The 14,387-nt window shown below is 34.2% G+C and overlaps 2 protein-coding genes across 5 annotated transcripts in view; one reads left to right on the top strand and one right to left on the bottom strand.

The window, feature by feature from the left end:
* Positions 1 to 11,030, top strand: part of LOC120430152 (uncharacterized) — a 323,078-nt gene extending 312,048 nt beyond the window's left edge. For 2 of the 3 annotated variants that reach the window (XM_052708332.1, XM_052708334.1), the window contains one exon: positions 10,127 to 11,030. In XM_052708332.1, coding sequence (XP_052564292.1) covers positions 10,127 to 10,263 — 137 coding nt within the window. In that variant the 3' untranslated portion in view covers positions 10,264 to 11,030. The remainder of the gene's footprint in view (positions 1 to 10,126) is intronic. The other variant, XM_052708333.1, reaches the window with a different exon arrangement.
* LOC120430153 (uncharacterized) lies at positions 7,995 to 9,205 on the bottom strand. Of its 2 annotated transcripts, XM_039595238.2 has the most exons (3): positions 8,872 to 9,205; positions 8,511 to 8,817; positions 7,995 to 8,442 (listed from the first exon to the last, which is right to left on the bottom strand). In XM_039595238.2, the coding sequence occupies exons 1-3, from the start codon at positions 8,936 to 8,938 to the stop codon at positions 8,337 to 8,339; spliced, it is 480 nt and encodes a 159-aa protein (XP_039451172.1). In that variant the 5' UTR covers positions 8,939 to 9,205; the 3' UTR covers positions 7,995 to 8,336. The 2 variants fall into 2 exon arrangements, with proteins under 2 accessions (XP_039451172.1, XP_039451173.1); XM_039595239.2 differs by having other exon boundaries at positions 7,995 to 8,817.
* Positions 11,031 to 14,387: the final 3,357 nt, after the last annotated feature.

Below are 14,387 nucleotides of genomic sequence, written 5' to 3'. Positions count from 1 at the left end.
GCTAGCACGATCCCATTGAAAGTTATCTCACAAACGTTCGCCCATCGAAGAAGGGATTTCCCGGATTTTCTTTTTTCTGCCCACCATTTGCCCAGCGCTTGGACTATCAGTGAGGTAGAGCTGTTTGCGTGTGAAAAGAAAATTTCAGTTTTTTTCTTGTTTGTCCCATTCCCCGTAAAGGAAATTCTATTTCCCGATACTGCTCCGGCTACAAACAACTCTGACCACTTCGGGGAATTCCCTGTAAAACACTGCCGTGTTTTTTTTTTTGCCTGCTGAAACACCCTCAAGGTATTGAGAGGAAAAGCCAAGGGAGAAGAAAAAAAAACTGCACCAAAAGCACAATTTTCAGTTTGGACTAGCGCGCTCGAGGAGGGGTCGGCTTTTCCGAGGGGCGACTCTTTCAAAATAAGATTTACTTTTTTATCGCATTTTCGCACACAACGGAAAACAGATTTCCACTAAATGACCCCAAAGTCAGTTTGCAAATAACCGTAACCAATTTGGATTGTCGGCGTCGTCGGCGTCGTCACACGGAGTTTTCTTTGGATTTACACTCCTAGTTGATTCCGGGAAAAAAGACTGGCGAGGTGGTTTCTTTTATATTTTTCTTGTAAAGTGTTTTGAAGAAATAAGCACGACTTGAATTCTTTTCATGTTACATGCTTTCTTCAGAGTGTTTTGCTGTAGGAAAGTCCTTTCAGAGGAAAACTACGCAGCAAAGTGTTTTGATTCCAGGGATTTGAAATAGAAAAATTTATCAGGGCTGCGGAATTGGGTAGCATTTGAAGGACTCCGACCGACCAATGAAATTTCTTTTTTTTTCGTTTTTTTACAATGCTTTGTAATGGAATTTCCTAGAGAATATTTTTAAAAGCTTACTGGTAAAAACAATTTTTAAACACAAAAATGCAGTTTCAATTGTTTTCAGTTGGTTAGACTTCAGTACCATCATCAGGGATGACATTCTGGGGGTTGATATTGGGTCATACAAAAATGCTCAAATTTGTTTGATCCAATGTCACCCCTTCGACCCCAGATAAAACCCCAGATGATAGTACTATTCTTTTTTTTTCGTTTTTTGTAAAAAATATTATTTTTGCTACCAGAAGGGCGACATAAACTTTGGATTTTTTTTTGCAAAGCCTTAATTGGGTATTAACGTTAAGCTTCAATTGATGATTTTATTGTTCACAACGATAATGCTTATTTTGAAGAGTACATTTGTTATCGATCGCAAAGAATTTGAAATGGATTTTTTGTTCAACTTTTTTAAATTAACATCACGGCCCTTCTTGACAGAAAGCATTTTTTTTTTTGACAGCTTGTTTCGAGGGGACCATAGTTGATTGATCGGTAAATTTTGTCTTGTATTTTTTATTTACGCAAAATGAAAAAAAAGTAATAAGAAATGGGTTTTAAACGTGTTTTTAACCGTTGTATATAAAAATTAAAAATGGGCTTTAGGATTCTACTAGGCAAAAAACTTTTTTTTTACTTAAACTAAATTCCGAAATTCATTTAGATTCAGCAGGCAAAACTACATAGAAAATCATAAAGTTGGACAATTTTCGAATTTCGTTTCATTGGTTCCGTACATGCATTGCATAAAAATATACATTTTCAAATATTTTTCAGCGTTTTTAATGCTAGAAATCTCCATTCGAGCATTACTTTTCATAAAATCTTTTCTCTGAATTGATTCGTTAAAAAACTGATCTTCAAGGGGTTTGCTTCAATGCTATTGATAAAAGTAATCTTAGAAGGCGTAAATTGTGAGATAAAATTTGGGTACCATCGAAAAAGTTGCTTAGTTTGGTATGCCCAACTTATTTCCAAAATATAAAAAAATACAAGAATGTAACTGGAAAGTTGAATATTCCAAAACACCCTACTCATGAACCCGTCCTTATTTTCAACCATGCCAAAATATGCTACTTTCCAATTTCAAAAACTCTTTTGAAGACTCCACCCAAGTAACCACGAGACACTAAAAAGTAACTTTAAATCCAGTCTATATTTTTATATAAAATAAGCCATTTAGAGTAACATAACTCTATATTTCCTTTTAAAGTGAGATAAAAGCTAAAAGTGGCGACGTTCAGAGTTGATATACAGTAACTCTAGTAAATGTTGATATAGAGTGACACCACAGAAAAACAACAAAATACTACTTTACCGACACTTTGACCGTGGAATCAAAAAGCTTTTCAACATCGGCTTCTCTGGCCATTTTTTTATTCTCTCTCTCTCCTTTATTTGACGGAGTTTTCTCAGCCTGATTGGATATTTTTTGATGCAGTGCTCCACTTTAAAGAATCGAACCTAGATTGTTGTTGAATGTTCCTTTCTGTTGTCACGCGCCAATTATCTCCCCTGTCAAGAAATATGCTTCGGGGGAAGATTTTTATCGATGTGTTTCTTGCGTACAACAGAAGCACTTCAATTTATAATATATGCGTAGATTCATTTGGCTGACTTTCGAATACCTCCATGTACATTGTGCATCTTTCTGGGCAACTTTAGCTTTTCCGGGACATATAAAACACAACATATTTATCAAATAGCTCTTGGTTTATTTTTCCTCATTCACGATTACATGCACTAGAAAAATGGAACACTTATTTATTATTCCCCTCCACAAGTTTTGTATGCTGCTTCCTTTGTTGTCTTCCATTTGAGAGGTTTTTTTTATCCTGGCTCGTACACACACTTTCATTAAATTTCCTTTGAATTAACACGAAAACTCTGCAAAATAATCATAATTGATTGCTTTTGTAATAATCCCTAGTTCAAATTTATTTACCGAAAAGCAGCGCTGAACAATTTTCCGCAATGTTTACTTTCTCTGATGGAATGCTTTCCGACATCTAAACTGCCACTAAAGTTGATTTGGTGGTTTGAAACATTAAAAGAAATGTCAAAGTTTCAAAGCATTATATGAAGTTGATTTAGAGTTTTGGTACATTAAAGGCTTACTTTATAGAGACATTAGAGCATGCCGTAAATGCTTTAAAACATTTTTTGCCAAGTGTGTTGAAGCTCTAATTGGACGTTCTATATGTAAATATACAGTAAGCAATAATGCTTCATGCTATAAATGTTTCAAAACATTTACAAAGACTATATAAAGTGACGTAGCATCGGAAGTGCTTAGTTAGAGTGTATTTAAGGTTTTGATTTAATGCTTGTGGTTACTTGGGCAAAGCATCAAAACTGCACATTTTCACATCTGGATCTGAGCCACTGTGCAATGGGAGAGCATAATTCTCTCTAACGCACATCAACACAAAAATGTGTTCATTTGTTTACTAAACAGTTTATTGTAGAGAGCCTATTATGGAGAGTCGATATGTGAGGGTTCTAATCGAGCGACAAAACCATAAATAAGGTTGGAATCACTTTAAAATTTATTTGATCTAATATCTAGTCTGCAAAAATGGGAAATAAAGTGATACTATTGATCTAGATTATTTCGATTATAAACAAAAGTTTCACAAATCTTGTGAAGGCTGATTTTTTTTTTCTTTTTACTCAAAACTATATTGATTTGATTTCAGTCTTGTTCCTGCAAAGTCTTGTTGCTAATTTGATTCTCGGCCGCCTCGCCTCGTTTAGTCACAGAACCAGTATCAATCTTACCAGATCGTGCACTTTTTCCTCTCGAATAAGAGTTACATTGAAATATGAAAATTCAATAATCCACACAGAAAAATATATGTAAATTTACTCGACACATAAAAAATAAATCGCATGAAAACTCAGTTGATTTAAACTTGAGATTCAACGTAAACGGTTGAATAACATGTAAAATCATGTTTTTAAAATGTAATTTGTTGCAAATTTATATCAAATTGCATTTAAATTTAAATGTTTCATTACGTACAAAAGTGTTACAGCAAGGCCTCAGACTGGCAAGTAATTAATAATTACTTTGATTTTTAGCTGGTATTTAGGTAATACTTTAATTACTTAGTAATTCATGGCAATAAGTGTAATTTAAAGTTATTGGTAATTAAAGTAATTATTGAGTAAATACAAAAATAGTTTTTTTTAAATTGTACTTTTTCAACGAAACTATTTACTTTTTATATATAATCTATTATAACAGAATCTTATTGATTTCAAATAAGAGTGAAACACAAAGATTACAAAAACTGATTCTGTATGTAGAAGGCCTTATTCACCATAGTTCTCTCCTAAAACTCTCCTAAAATTTATTTTTATCATGTTGTTTATCGAACTGATTAACAACGAAAGGCAATGATATATTACCCAGTGAAAAATGTTTTGTGAATCCGAAATCTATTCATTTTTATTAAGTTATTATAAATATATTTTTTTTGCAAGAACTACATTAGAATCGATTTTTTCTGCTTTTCCTTCTAATAGGCAGTCAAAATTATTTGAAGTTTTTGTGGATCAAATATTTAAAGCCAAAATTTACTTAATTATCATTGAAATAAACAAAGTTTTCAAGTGATGGCCATTTAAAAATCTATACAAATAAAAATATGTTTTTTATATTTTTCATTGTCTGCAGAAATTGACAGTCCTGTAATATCTCTCTATTAAGAGATAAGCTATTTTCCCGAAAAATTTCCAAATATTTCTGAGACAAATGTTTCAATGGTAAAAATCAAACTCAGTGAAATTAAAATCGACTAATATTCAAATGTATTTGAATCCAATGTTATTGTCAAGTTCCACATTATCTGTATTTTCAGTAACAGATTTTTTAAATTTGCTTCAGAAAAAAAAATGCGAAGCAATGTCAAACTAATGTTTGAAAAACGTTTTAAAACTTAACGTTATTTTGATGAATTTCATAATTCTCAAGAAAAGCCGCTGCAATTATTTGTCAAAGTTTTTGTTAAGCTCAAATAATCAGGGAGCTTTTTTTACAACAAATTCTATATATTAATGGCATTCGACTTTGGAAGCTGAAAATATTATTGAAATTCATGTATTGAAGTAAAACAGTACATTTTTTTGCTTTTATGACAAACATGACTTCAAAAAACGTAAGTCAACTTAAATAATCTTCATTTGCAATTGATTGATAAGGGTTCGGTTGATTGAAACGTGAACATTAAGGAAATTTGACACCATATAATGAACAGGTTGGATTGGCTTTGAAACAATTATTATTGTTCATATCCAAAGTTTTTTTTTAAGGTTTAATATGTTTATAAGACCTATTAAAAAAACTCTACATATTAATTGAGCTACTTTTTTTACCGAAAAATTGTATGATTGAAGCGAATGTTAAGTTTTTAATAAAATAAAAAATTCCGAATTTCAAACCGATTAACTCGTTGTAGGATATCATGTAAACATCACCCAAAGTTTCAGCGCTCTCTAGTTAGGGTCATTTTTGACGTTTGATCGCCTATATCTATTTTCAATAAAAATTATACGTGAAAAAACAAAGTAAACAAAATAATTATTTAAAGAGCTATCGAATGACATATTTTTAAATAATTTAGTTTAGAACCGTAGAAATGAATACCTAAATATAAATTAAATGTTTTTTATCGTATTGAGAAGCAAATAAGTAATTTGCGTAATTAATCATTTGGACCAGTTATTTGAGTAATTAATTGGCAGACTGGCAGGTAATAAACGCTTCTGGAAACCCTTGGTGTGTATATCTTTCGAAGGATTTTTTGATCGATTTAGAGTCGTCGACAAAGATGTAGGTGATACACGGTAAAAAAAAACTCACTTTTTGCAATTCCGTCTTGAAACTACTTGCTTTTCCTGTCATTCTTGAACGACGAAATAGCCTACTTTTCTGTACCAAAAATAACAGAATCGAATAGCAACACTTTTCAAAATAAATGCTGAAAAGTTCTACATTTCAGCACTCAAATGGGTGCTGAAAAGTTGAACTTTTCAGCACTTGTTTCAAAAAGTAACACTTTTCAACATTTTTTTGATTTAAACGATTTATCAACAAAATACATGAAAATTTGACATAAAATTTCACTCAGTGTGTGTTTTTTGGAATTGCAAAAAATGTTGTATGGAACTCGTTGCAAAACTTGATTTTTCAGCACTCTTCGTATTTATCCAACTCGGTGAACCTCGTTGGATAAATGTACGACTCGTGCTGAAAAAATCATCTTTTTGCAACTTGTTGCATAAACTACTATTAAAATCACCGAATTTTTTTTTACTGTGTATCATTTTATTTCAGTGTAGTCCTTATCCATACCTATAACTTTGCCCAAGACACCAAATCAATCAAAAAAATTCTTCAAAAGATACAGAAATTTGAATTTTCATACATCATTTTTGTATGGACAGATGCCAAATTTGTATGGAAAACTATTGAACAAACGAATGAAGATCTGTTGAGTCTGTGGTAACGTATAGAAGTGTGTTGGAAACGCTCCGAAAATAAAGTGATTTTAGCTTGTATTAATTGTTAATTCCTATCGAGTTTGTACTTAAATTGAAGAGTGGAGCTTGTACTAAGCCATACCAATGGATTTCAAGTGATAATTTCTAGTTTTAGTGAAATTTGAAGGCTTTTCATTTTGCGCGTCTTCTTCTTTTTCTTGTTTTTATTCTTGTCAAGCATCGCAGCCGCACCATAGTTTCATTTCCACTCGTTCCTGGTTATCAAACGTCAATTTCGTTGCATGGGCTAGCGTTAGGTCGTTCATGAATGCTTCCCGGTTGACAGTTTGCTGAAATGTTTTCCAAAAGAACTTTTGTTTTGATTGCTGTTTTTCCTCAACAAAATAAGTTTTGCTAGTTATGCCTTGGTAGTTCCGATCAGTGAAAATATGCAATTATGGTGAAACTCTAACGTACCTGAAAATGAAGATTCCAGAAAAATTTAAATAGACAGTGGCGTGATCAAGTTCCAGAAGAAAAACAATATAATTTTAGAGTGTGCGACATGCTCCACTCACTGTTATGTTTTCAATGTTTTGCTGGTAAAAGTTTTTTTTTCGTTTTGTGAAAGTGGCTGCCAAAGCTCTCCTTTCAAGAGCAGAAGCTGGAATTACGGTCCGCGAAATTTTAATTGTATTCAATCGAAAATAGTGAATGGAAAACTGCATCGAAAGCGGATCAAATTCGGCTTCAGATTTGCCCCAAAAGGAAAGAAGGAGAACTGTTCGATGACACCGATGCTGCGCTTGGTGACACCGGACAATCTTTGTGCTGGACTCGGGTGAGCACGTTCTATGTTGTTTGATGTATGAAAGTGATAGTGACTGTAGTGAATGAATGTGTTCTGATTTGCGAGAGTCATTTGAGAGAGTGAGAATCGTGATATCAAGTGAATTATGTCAGTTGACACGCTTGATTAGAATTATTACTACCTCATTGTTTTTGGGGGTCGAACCCAACAATAAGTAGGAAATGGAAAACATAAATTGTTTTCTGCAAACACAAAAAATATCTGTGTGCGTGCGTATGTGTGTGTGTGTGTGTGTGTGCGTGTGCGTGTGTGTGTGTGTGTGTGTGTGTGTGTGTGTGTGTGTGTGTGTGTGTGTGTGTGTGTGTGTGTGTGTGTGTGTGTGTGTGTGTGTGTGTGTGTGTGTGTGTGTGTGTGTGTGTGTGTGTGTGTGTGTGTGTGTGTGTGTGTGTGTGTTTATGTCAGGGTGATAAAAAAGTACTGTTACATTCCGTTCATTTTCTAATATATAAATAATAGCGTAAATATTAAATAGCAAGTCGATTCCGGCCAGCGGGGCCTCGAGGTTACTTTGCACAATTGCCTGTGTTTTTTTTTTTTTTTTTCGTCCTTTTACTCACTAGCTATCAGACCTTCCTTTATCATCGTGGATCGGAAGGCACGACGCCGGTTGAGTTCGTCTAGGTTTTTGTGTTTTCATAAAACGTTAATATCATTACAAGCACGCAAAGTCAATAGAACTTAATAGGAGTAACGCGTCGGTCGGGACAGAAAATATTTTTTTTGTTATGAATTGCGGTAAATGCTATTGGTGAGTCCGAATTGTTATGCCTTTCCGACACTCAAAAAAACATACACGTTGATGTTACGTGAAAAGCTATGTGGTATTTTTCCACTAGACTTTTCACGTAACTTCTACGAGGTGGTTCTAGTAGAAGCGGAATTTGTTTGGCCAGGTTCTTTCACGTTGATTTTACGTGTTTCACACGTGAAAGCTAAATGTATCAGCTAATGAATTCTACCTGAACGTTTTAATGATCGTTATAGGAACTTTCTAATACTTTTGTGGTCTTATTTCAGATTATTTTTCTGTTTAAAATAACAAAATAATGCAATTTTCAATTCTAATTTAATGGTTTATTGAACTCTTCTTTAAATAACATTTTACAAATAAAAAAATCTAGATTTCGTGATGCTCCGTGTCAAAGTTGAGCATCCATTTTGATTTCCGCTGACGAATCGAAGTTGGCCACAGGGCGATCGTTCCGGCGGATTTGAATCTTTCCCTGATAAATAAAGAAATAATGTTGCTTAAAATCATTGTCAAAATCTCTTTAAACCAAATTTATCTTACGGTTGTAGTGCAACTAGTAGAACGATGAGAGGGTGGCCCAAATTACCCGGCGTAGATGCTCGGACCGAGGCCGGACACCAGCTCCATGGCCTGAAACGAGTTGTATCCGTACTCGAACTTCCCCGGGGCACACTCGAAAAAGTTCGACGATACGTTGGCCATGTTCGTGACATTTCCGGTGGCCTCACGCAACACGGTAGCTCCGATTGCCATTCCGACGGACCAAATCGACACAGTTGCGCCTGGGATTGCCTCCGAGGGGTACGAATTTCATGGCCACCGGGGAAGATATACTGCTTCAAAAGATCTGCAAAAAAATGAATTATTAAAACAAAATCTAATTAAACTTAATTTAACTTACCGTCTGTTTCATTTTTGATGAAATTTTGCGAGCACAAGTTCGGCCGCAGGTCTTCACCGTACGCCATCAATTTTCATACTAAAATAATCACGTAGAAATTTGGCCGAATGGCTCACTCAAGTCCCGTTGAAGTTACATTTCAAAACACATAAAAGCTACATGAAAAACCCTAGTGGAAAAATACTATAAGGGTTTTCACGTAACATCAACGTGAAAACATTTTTTTTCCGGAACACTTTCACATTATTTTTACGTGTGTCACGTAAAACGGACGTAGTGAGGGGAAAATCGTGGTTACGTGATTTTTCAGGTAGCATCAACGTGTGGATTATTTTGAGTGGACAGGTCGCAAGATTTTTCGCATTCGTCGTCGTACCATTTCAGCTCAATAAACATCGTGACTCGTCGTTCACACCGTTAATCAGTACCTCACTAAACATCAATCATCTAAAACTCGTAAAATCATCTCAAGTTAAAAATTACACTGTTTAATTCTCATTTATTAATTACAAATGATTTTGGTTCTATCTTTCCACAGCCGGCTGTCTAAGATTAAACCTTTTATTTAAAATTTAACAACCGATAAACGGGAAATTTCTCATCCGCAGCATCCGTTTGCTTGCCTTGAGAATAATATATAATACTTTTTAACAAACACTTTGATTTTGGGTCGCATCATCATCTTCTATGATGAATCCTGACCAAACAACCTATCCTACTAACAAGTTTTCAGGTTCCTGGCGCTCGTGGGGTGTAAGCACAGAGTAAATCAGCTGCCCTAGTAGCAACCTGCGCTAACTAACATTCCCGTCCCTTAAAATCGAGGTCTACAAACTGACATGGCGGGCGCCGTTGGTGGCCAATGACTGTTACCTATTCGCAACTGATCTAGCTTTAGCAATCATGGTGTTTTATCTTTTCAGCGCATTCATACATGCTGTTGATAAGGGAAACACCACTAGATCGTCGAAGCCTATAATCAGTAGTGCTGAAAGGATATTACGGTTCTGTTCAGCAACGGAGGGGCAACCATGGGTGATCTCTCATGCTCATGCTCATGCTCATGCTCAAAACTATTGAACAAACGAATGATGCAAAATGGCTTCTTTGAGCATACCGATGACACCAAAAAAGTTTCAGCCGGATTGAAAAATACAAATAAAAAACAAAATTTAAAATAAAATATCGATTTCCTGAAGAATTGCTTATGAATCTATTGATTTAAAAAAAATCTTTTATTTTTAAATCTTTGCAGCAGACAAGGCCTCCCCGCCGTCGTCCTCGTCCGCTGGCATGGTCGTCGGCTCGTACGTCAAAGTCTGCTGGATCACCTTCTACGTGTGCACGATCTGCACCGTCCTGCTGTACTCGCTGCGCGTCGGAATCTCCTGATTGTACAACCTGAAGGAAATCATCAAAATATAAAGCCCTCCCACACTTCTCTCCCTCTCTCTCTCTCACTCTGTCCCCGGAGGAAATGTTTTATACTTTTTGCGTTCGGTAGATTGTTCTTTTCGGCTGTTGTTGAGCTGAGTTGAAGGAAGAAAAAAAAACACTGTGAAATTAAATAAAAGAAAACAAACACAAATAAAAACTAGTCGACATTTTTAGAGAGCGAGTACCATTGGGAAAGGGGAAAAAAGGGTGAAGCAAATTGCAAACAAATCTCAAGCGGAAACAGAAACCAAGAAAATTAAACCGATTTTCTGCCCAATTGTATAAAACAACAAACCAAGGAAGCGACAAATTTTCCGCCGGCAAAGGAAAAACAAAACAAAACAAACACTTTTAGTGGAATAGTGGGAGCTAATTGGAAACGGATTCGACTGCCAGTAACAGAGCGAGAGTTGAACAAAACATCGGAAAAATTGCTGCAAATCATCGGCAACGGGACGAACGAACGAACGGGTGCTGTTTGGTTTGGACTTCAGGAAGCTGGAAGCTGTAATTAACTGCACTCAAGAGGGAGAGGAAGCAGAGCAGCATCGATGACGGCGTGATAACCTCTTAGAAAGTAGTGGAATGCACAGAGCGAACGCGAATTCCGCTGTAGAGTGAGCCAGAGCGGTTGAGATTGAAAGTAAACATTGGAGTTAGGTTTAAGAGGTAGTAATTAGTGAAATTGTAGAGAGGCGAGTGAGGGAGCTGGAAACGTTGCATGAAGTATGAAGTGTTTTAATGAAAGATGTACAAGAAATCTTCACAATACATAAAAATGCTTTGCAAAAAAAAATGAAAATTTTGTATGAGATATGAAGAAAAAATGTATTTCTCAATCAATTTCAAAAACGACGGTTACAAACACTCTATGGGCCACTCCACTGCGATATCTCCAGAACCACTAAGCAATCGAATCCACATGGAAAAACATGTCACCAGATGTCTTGTTCCGAGCCAGGATTCGAACCCCGATCTACCGCTTACGAGGCGGAAGCGTTACCACTAGACAATGCGTCTTGGTTTGTTGAAGATTGTAGTTTCAGAAATACCTCATAAATTTGTACTCGCTGGGACATTTTTTTTTAACAATCATTAAACTCAAACTTTCAAAATTAAATATAACGTGAACAAAAAAACAAGACAATTAGAAAAAAACGTCAAACTTTTGTAAAATTCTATAAGCAACACGATGGTGAGGTCAAAACTTACGGCAAAATATGTGCTCTAAGTGAAAATTAGGAAACAAATTTTGTTTTGCAGTTTCAAATGTTTCAGTTAACAGTCCTTATTCTTGGAAAAATAGCAAAAATAAAAAGTGGTTCATAATAAGTTTAAAGTTTGAAAGGTGAGAAAAAAATTGCTGTTATTCTTAAAAATCGAAAGCAAAATATAAATAATCAGTTAACAAAATAATGGCTTATTGAAGAACACTCTGCATACTATTTTTATCAATTTTGAGTTTTTTTATTTAGGGCTTTATCAAAGATTAAAAAAAACGAAACCTTGATCAGAGTATTGGGACAAATATTTCAAAAAATATTTGCAACTGACTCAACTATAATTATAAAAAAAAACATTGGTAAATTGGATATTTTCAAAGCTCTAAAATAGTAGTTTATGCAACAAGTTGCAAAAAGAGGATTTTTTCAGCACGAGTCGTACATTTATCCAACGAGGTTCACCGAGTTGGATAAATACGACGAGTGCTGAAAAAACAAGTTTTGCAACGAGTTCCATACAACATTTTTTGCAATTCCGAAAAACACCCGTTGAGTGAAATTTTAGGTCTAATTTTCATGTATTTTGTCAATAAATCGTTCAAATAAAAAAAATGTTGAAAAGTGTTACTTTTCGAAACAAGTGCTGAAAAGTTCAACTTTTCAGCATCCATTCAGTGCTGAAAAGTAAAACTTTTCAGCATTCATTTTGAAAAGTGTTGCTATTCGATATTTTTTATTTTTGGTACAGAAAAGTAGGCTATTTTGTCGTTCAAGAATGACAGGAAAAGTAAGTAGTTTCACGACGGAATTGCAAAATAGTAGTTTATGCAACAAGTTGCAAAAAGAGGATTTTTTCAGCACGAGTCGTACATTTATCCAACGAGGCTCACCGAGTTGGATAAATACGAAGAGTGCTGAAAAAATCAAGTTTTGCAACGAGTTCCATACAACATTTTTTGCAATTCCGAAAAACACCCATTAAGTGAAATTTTAAGTCAAATTTCCATGTATTTTGTCAATAAATCGTTTAAATAAATAAAAAATTGAAAAGTGTTACTTTTCAAAACAAGTGCTGAAAAGTTCAACTTTTCAGCACCCATTTCAGTGCTGAAAAGTAGAACTTTTCAGCATTTATTTCATAAAGTGTTGCTATTCGATTCTGTTATTTTTGGTACAGAAAAGTAGGCCATTTCGTCGTTCAAGAATGACAGGAAAAGTAAGTAATTTTAAGACGGAATTGCAAAAAGATACTTTTCACTATCAAAATGAGTAAGAATCGGGAAACAGAATTCATTGCCTGATTCTTTAAACAATTTAAAAACTAAGAGCAATTTAAAGTAGTGACATAGTAACAGGTTTTATGTGTTAGTGAAGCAGATTAAAAAAATAACAACTTCAGATTTATTGGAATTTTTAGTAGAACAAGTTTATGAGTAAATTTTAATATGTTTGACAACTAAAATTGATGTGTTTATAAAAAACAAATATGTTTCAAATTGTTTTTGATCAAATTTCAAACATTTGTTTACTTAGACGCAATTCCATGTAATTTTTATTTATAGTTATATGATTGTGATTCTTTCAGTTGAAACATTTTAAAAACGTTTAATTATGGTCAATTTGAAATCATCAATTCAATTAACACACTTTAAGGTGGTAATTTGTAACTACTGTGACTATCAAAGTTATCCGGGTTTTTTAAATAAACATTCTTTGAAGCACAATTCTAAAAACCTTCCAAACTCTTTTTAGAGATCATACATGGTTATTTTGTGTCCAACCCCAGTACATAATTTAAAAGTATAAATCTTTTGAGGAAAGTCTTACTGTTTGAATAATTTTTGAAAAATAAATTAAAATGCTTTTAATGTATGCCCAATTTCTGGTATGTCCAAATCAGGTAAATTCATTCCAATCATCATTTTTTTAAAATAACAGAATGATTAGTGGTTTAAACAAAAAATTAAAAAAAATACCTTTTCAAAGATATAATATTACCTGAAGCATAGTTGAAAAATTAAATTAACATTTCTTCTGGGAATGAGTACACAGAAATTAAAAATCATGAAAATATTACATCTATGAAAAAATGTGTAATTTAACAACTTTTCTAAACTAAATTTAAATAAAATTACATCATGAAAGTGGTAATATTCAACCTTTCAAAATTACATCATTCAAATTTATAAAAAAATACTGCTTACATCTTCAACGACAGAAAAAAATGTATAATTTTTCATCTAAAAATGTGTAAATTTTTCAATATTGTGGTAATGCCATTTTTCAGTCTAATTTGAGGTAGAGGAAATATACCCTCTCTAATCAAACACCTATCTTCGTCATATGGAGGGTTTAATGCTCGAATAAAGCTCCAAACATACTAAATATTTAGGCCACAAACTTAGCAGCAACTGCACCGCCTCGAATAATCACGAAAATGTATGCCTTTTACTGGTCAACAAGATTAAATTTGTTGCTCTTTTGATCATAATTTCTATTTTGCGCGACCATTTCTCATCATTTTGTTGGCACACACATCCACTTCCACACGCAAGATGTGAGCTTAACTGCCTGCCGAAAGTCGCCAGCAATATCTTTTCACTTGCGCTAACGTTTCCAAAGCGCTTAAAAAATGAAATTGCTTCCAACTACCGGCAACACGATCTTTTGAACATTAATTATTCACTCACTTGAAAAATAATCCCGAAACATGTAAAGAATTAGCAAGCGCCATCAAAAAAACAAACGCGCCAAGTCTTTTGACGTTTGAATTTTGACGACCCATTCCAATCAAAGGCTGAAGAAAACCGAGCGAGAAACGAAAACAAATAAAGAAGACCAGAAGCGCCTGTTGGA

The sequence above is a fragment of the Culex pipiens genome, chromosome 2, assembly GCF_016801865.2.
Source record: "Culex pipiens pallens isolate TS chromosome 2, TS_CPP_V2, whole genome shotgun sequence".
NCBI lineage: Eukaryota > Metazoa > Arthropoda > Insecta > Diptera > Culicidae > Culex > Culex pipiens.
The sequence above is the reverse complement of the archived record's forward strand: the minus strand, read 5'-3'. Positions and strand labels throughout refer to the sequence as shown.

Bases quoted from the DNA above. Each gene is read 5' to 3' on its own strand.
- LOC120430153 (XM_039595238.2), bottom strand. From the start codon at position 8,938: ATGGCGTACGGTGAAGACCTGCGGCCGAACTTGTGCTCGCAAAATTTC. The intron at 8,818-8,871 runs GTAAGTTAAATT...ATTTTTTTGCAG, and splicing joins CATCAAAAATGAAACAGACG to ATCTTTTGAAGCAGTATATC. The intron at 8,443-8,510 runs GTAAGATAAATT...TTTATTTATCAG, and splicing joins CTACTAGTTGCACTACAACC to GGAAAGATTCAAATCCGCCG.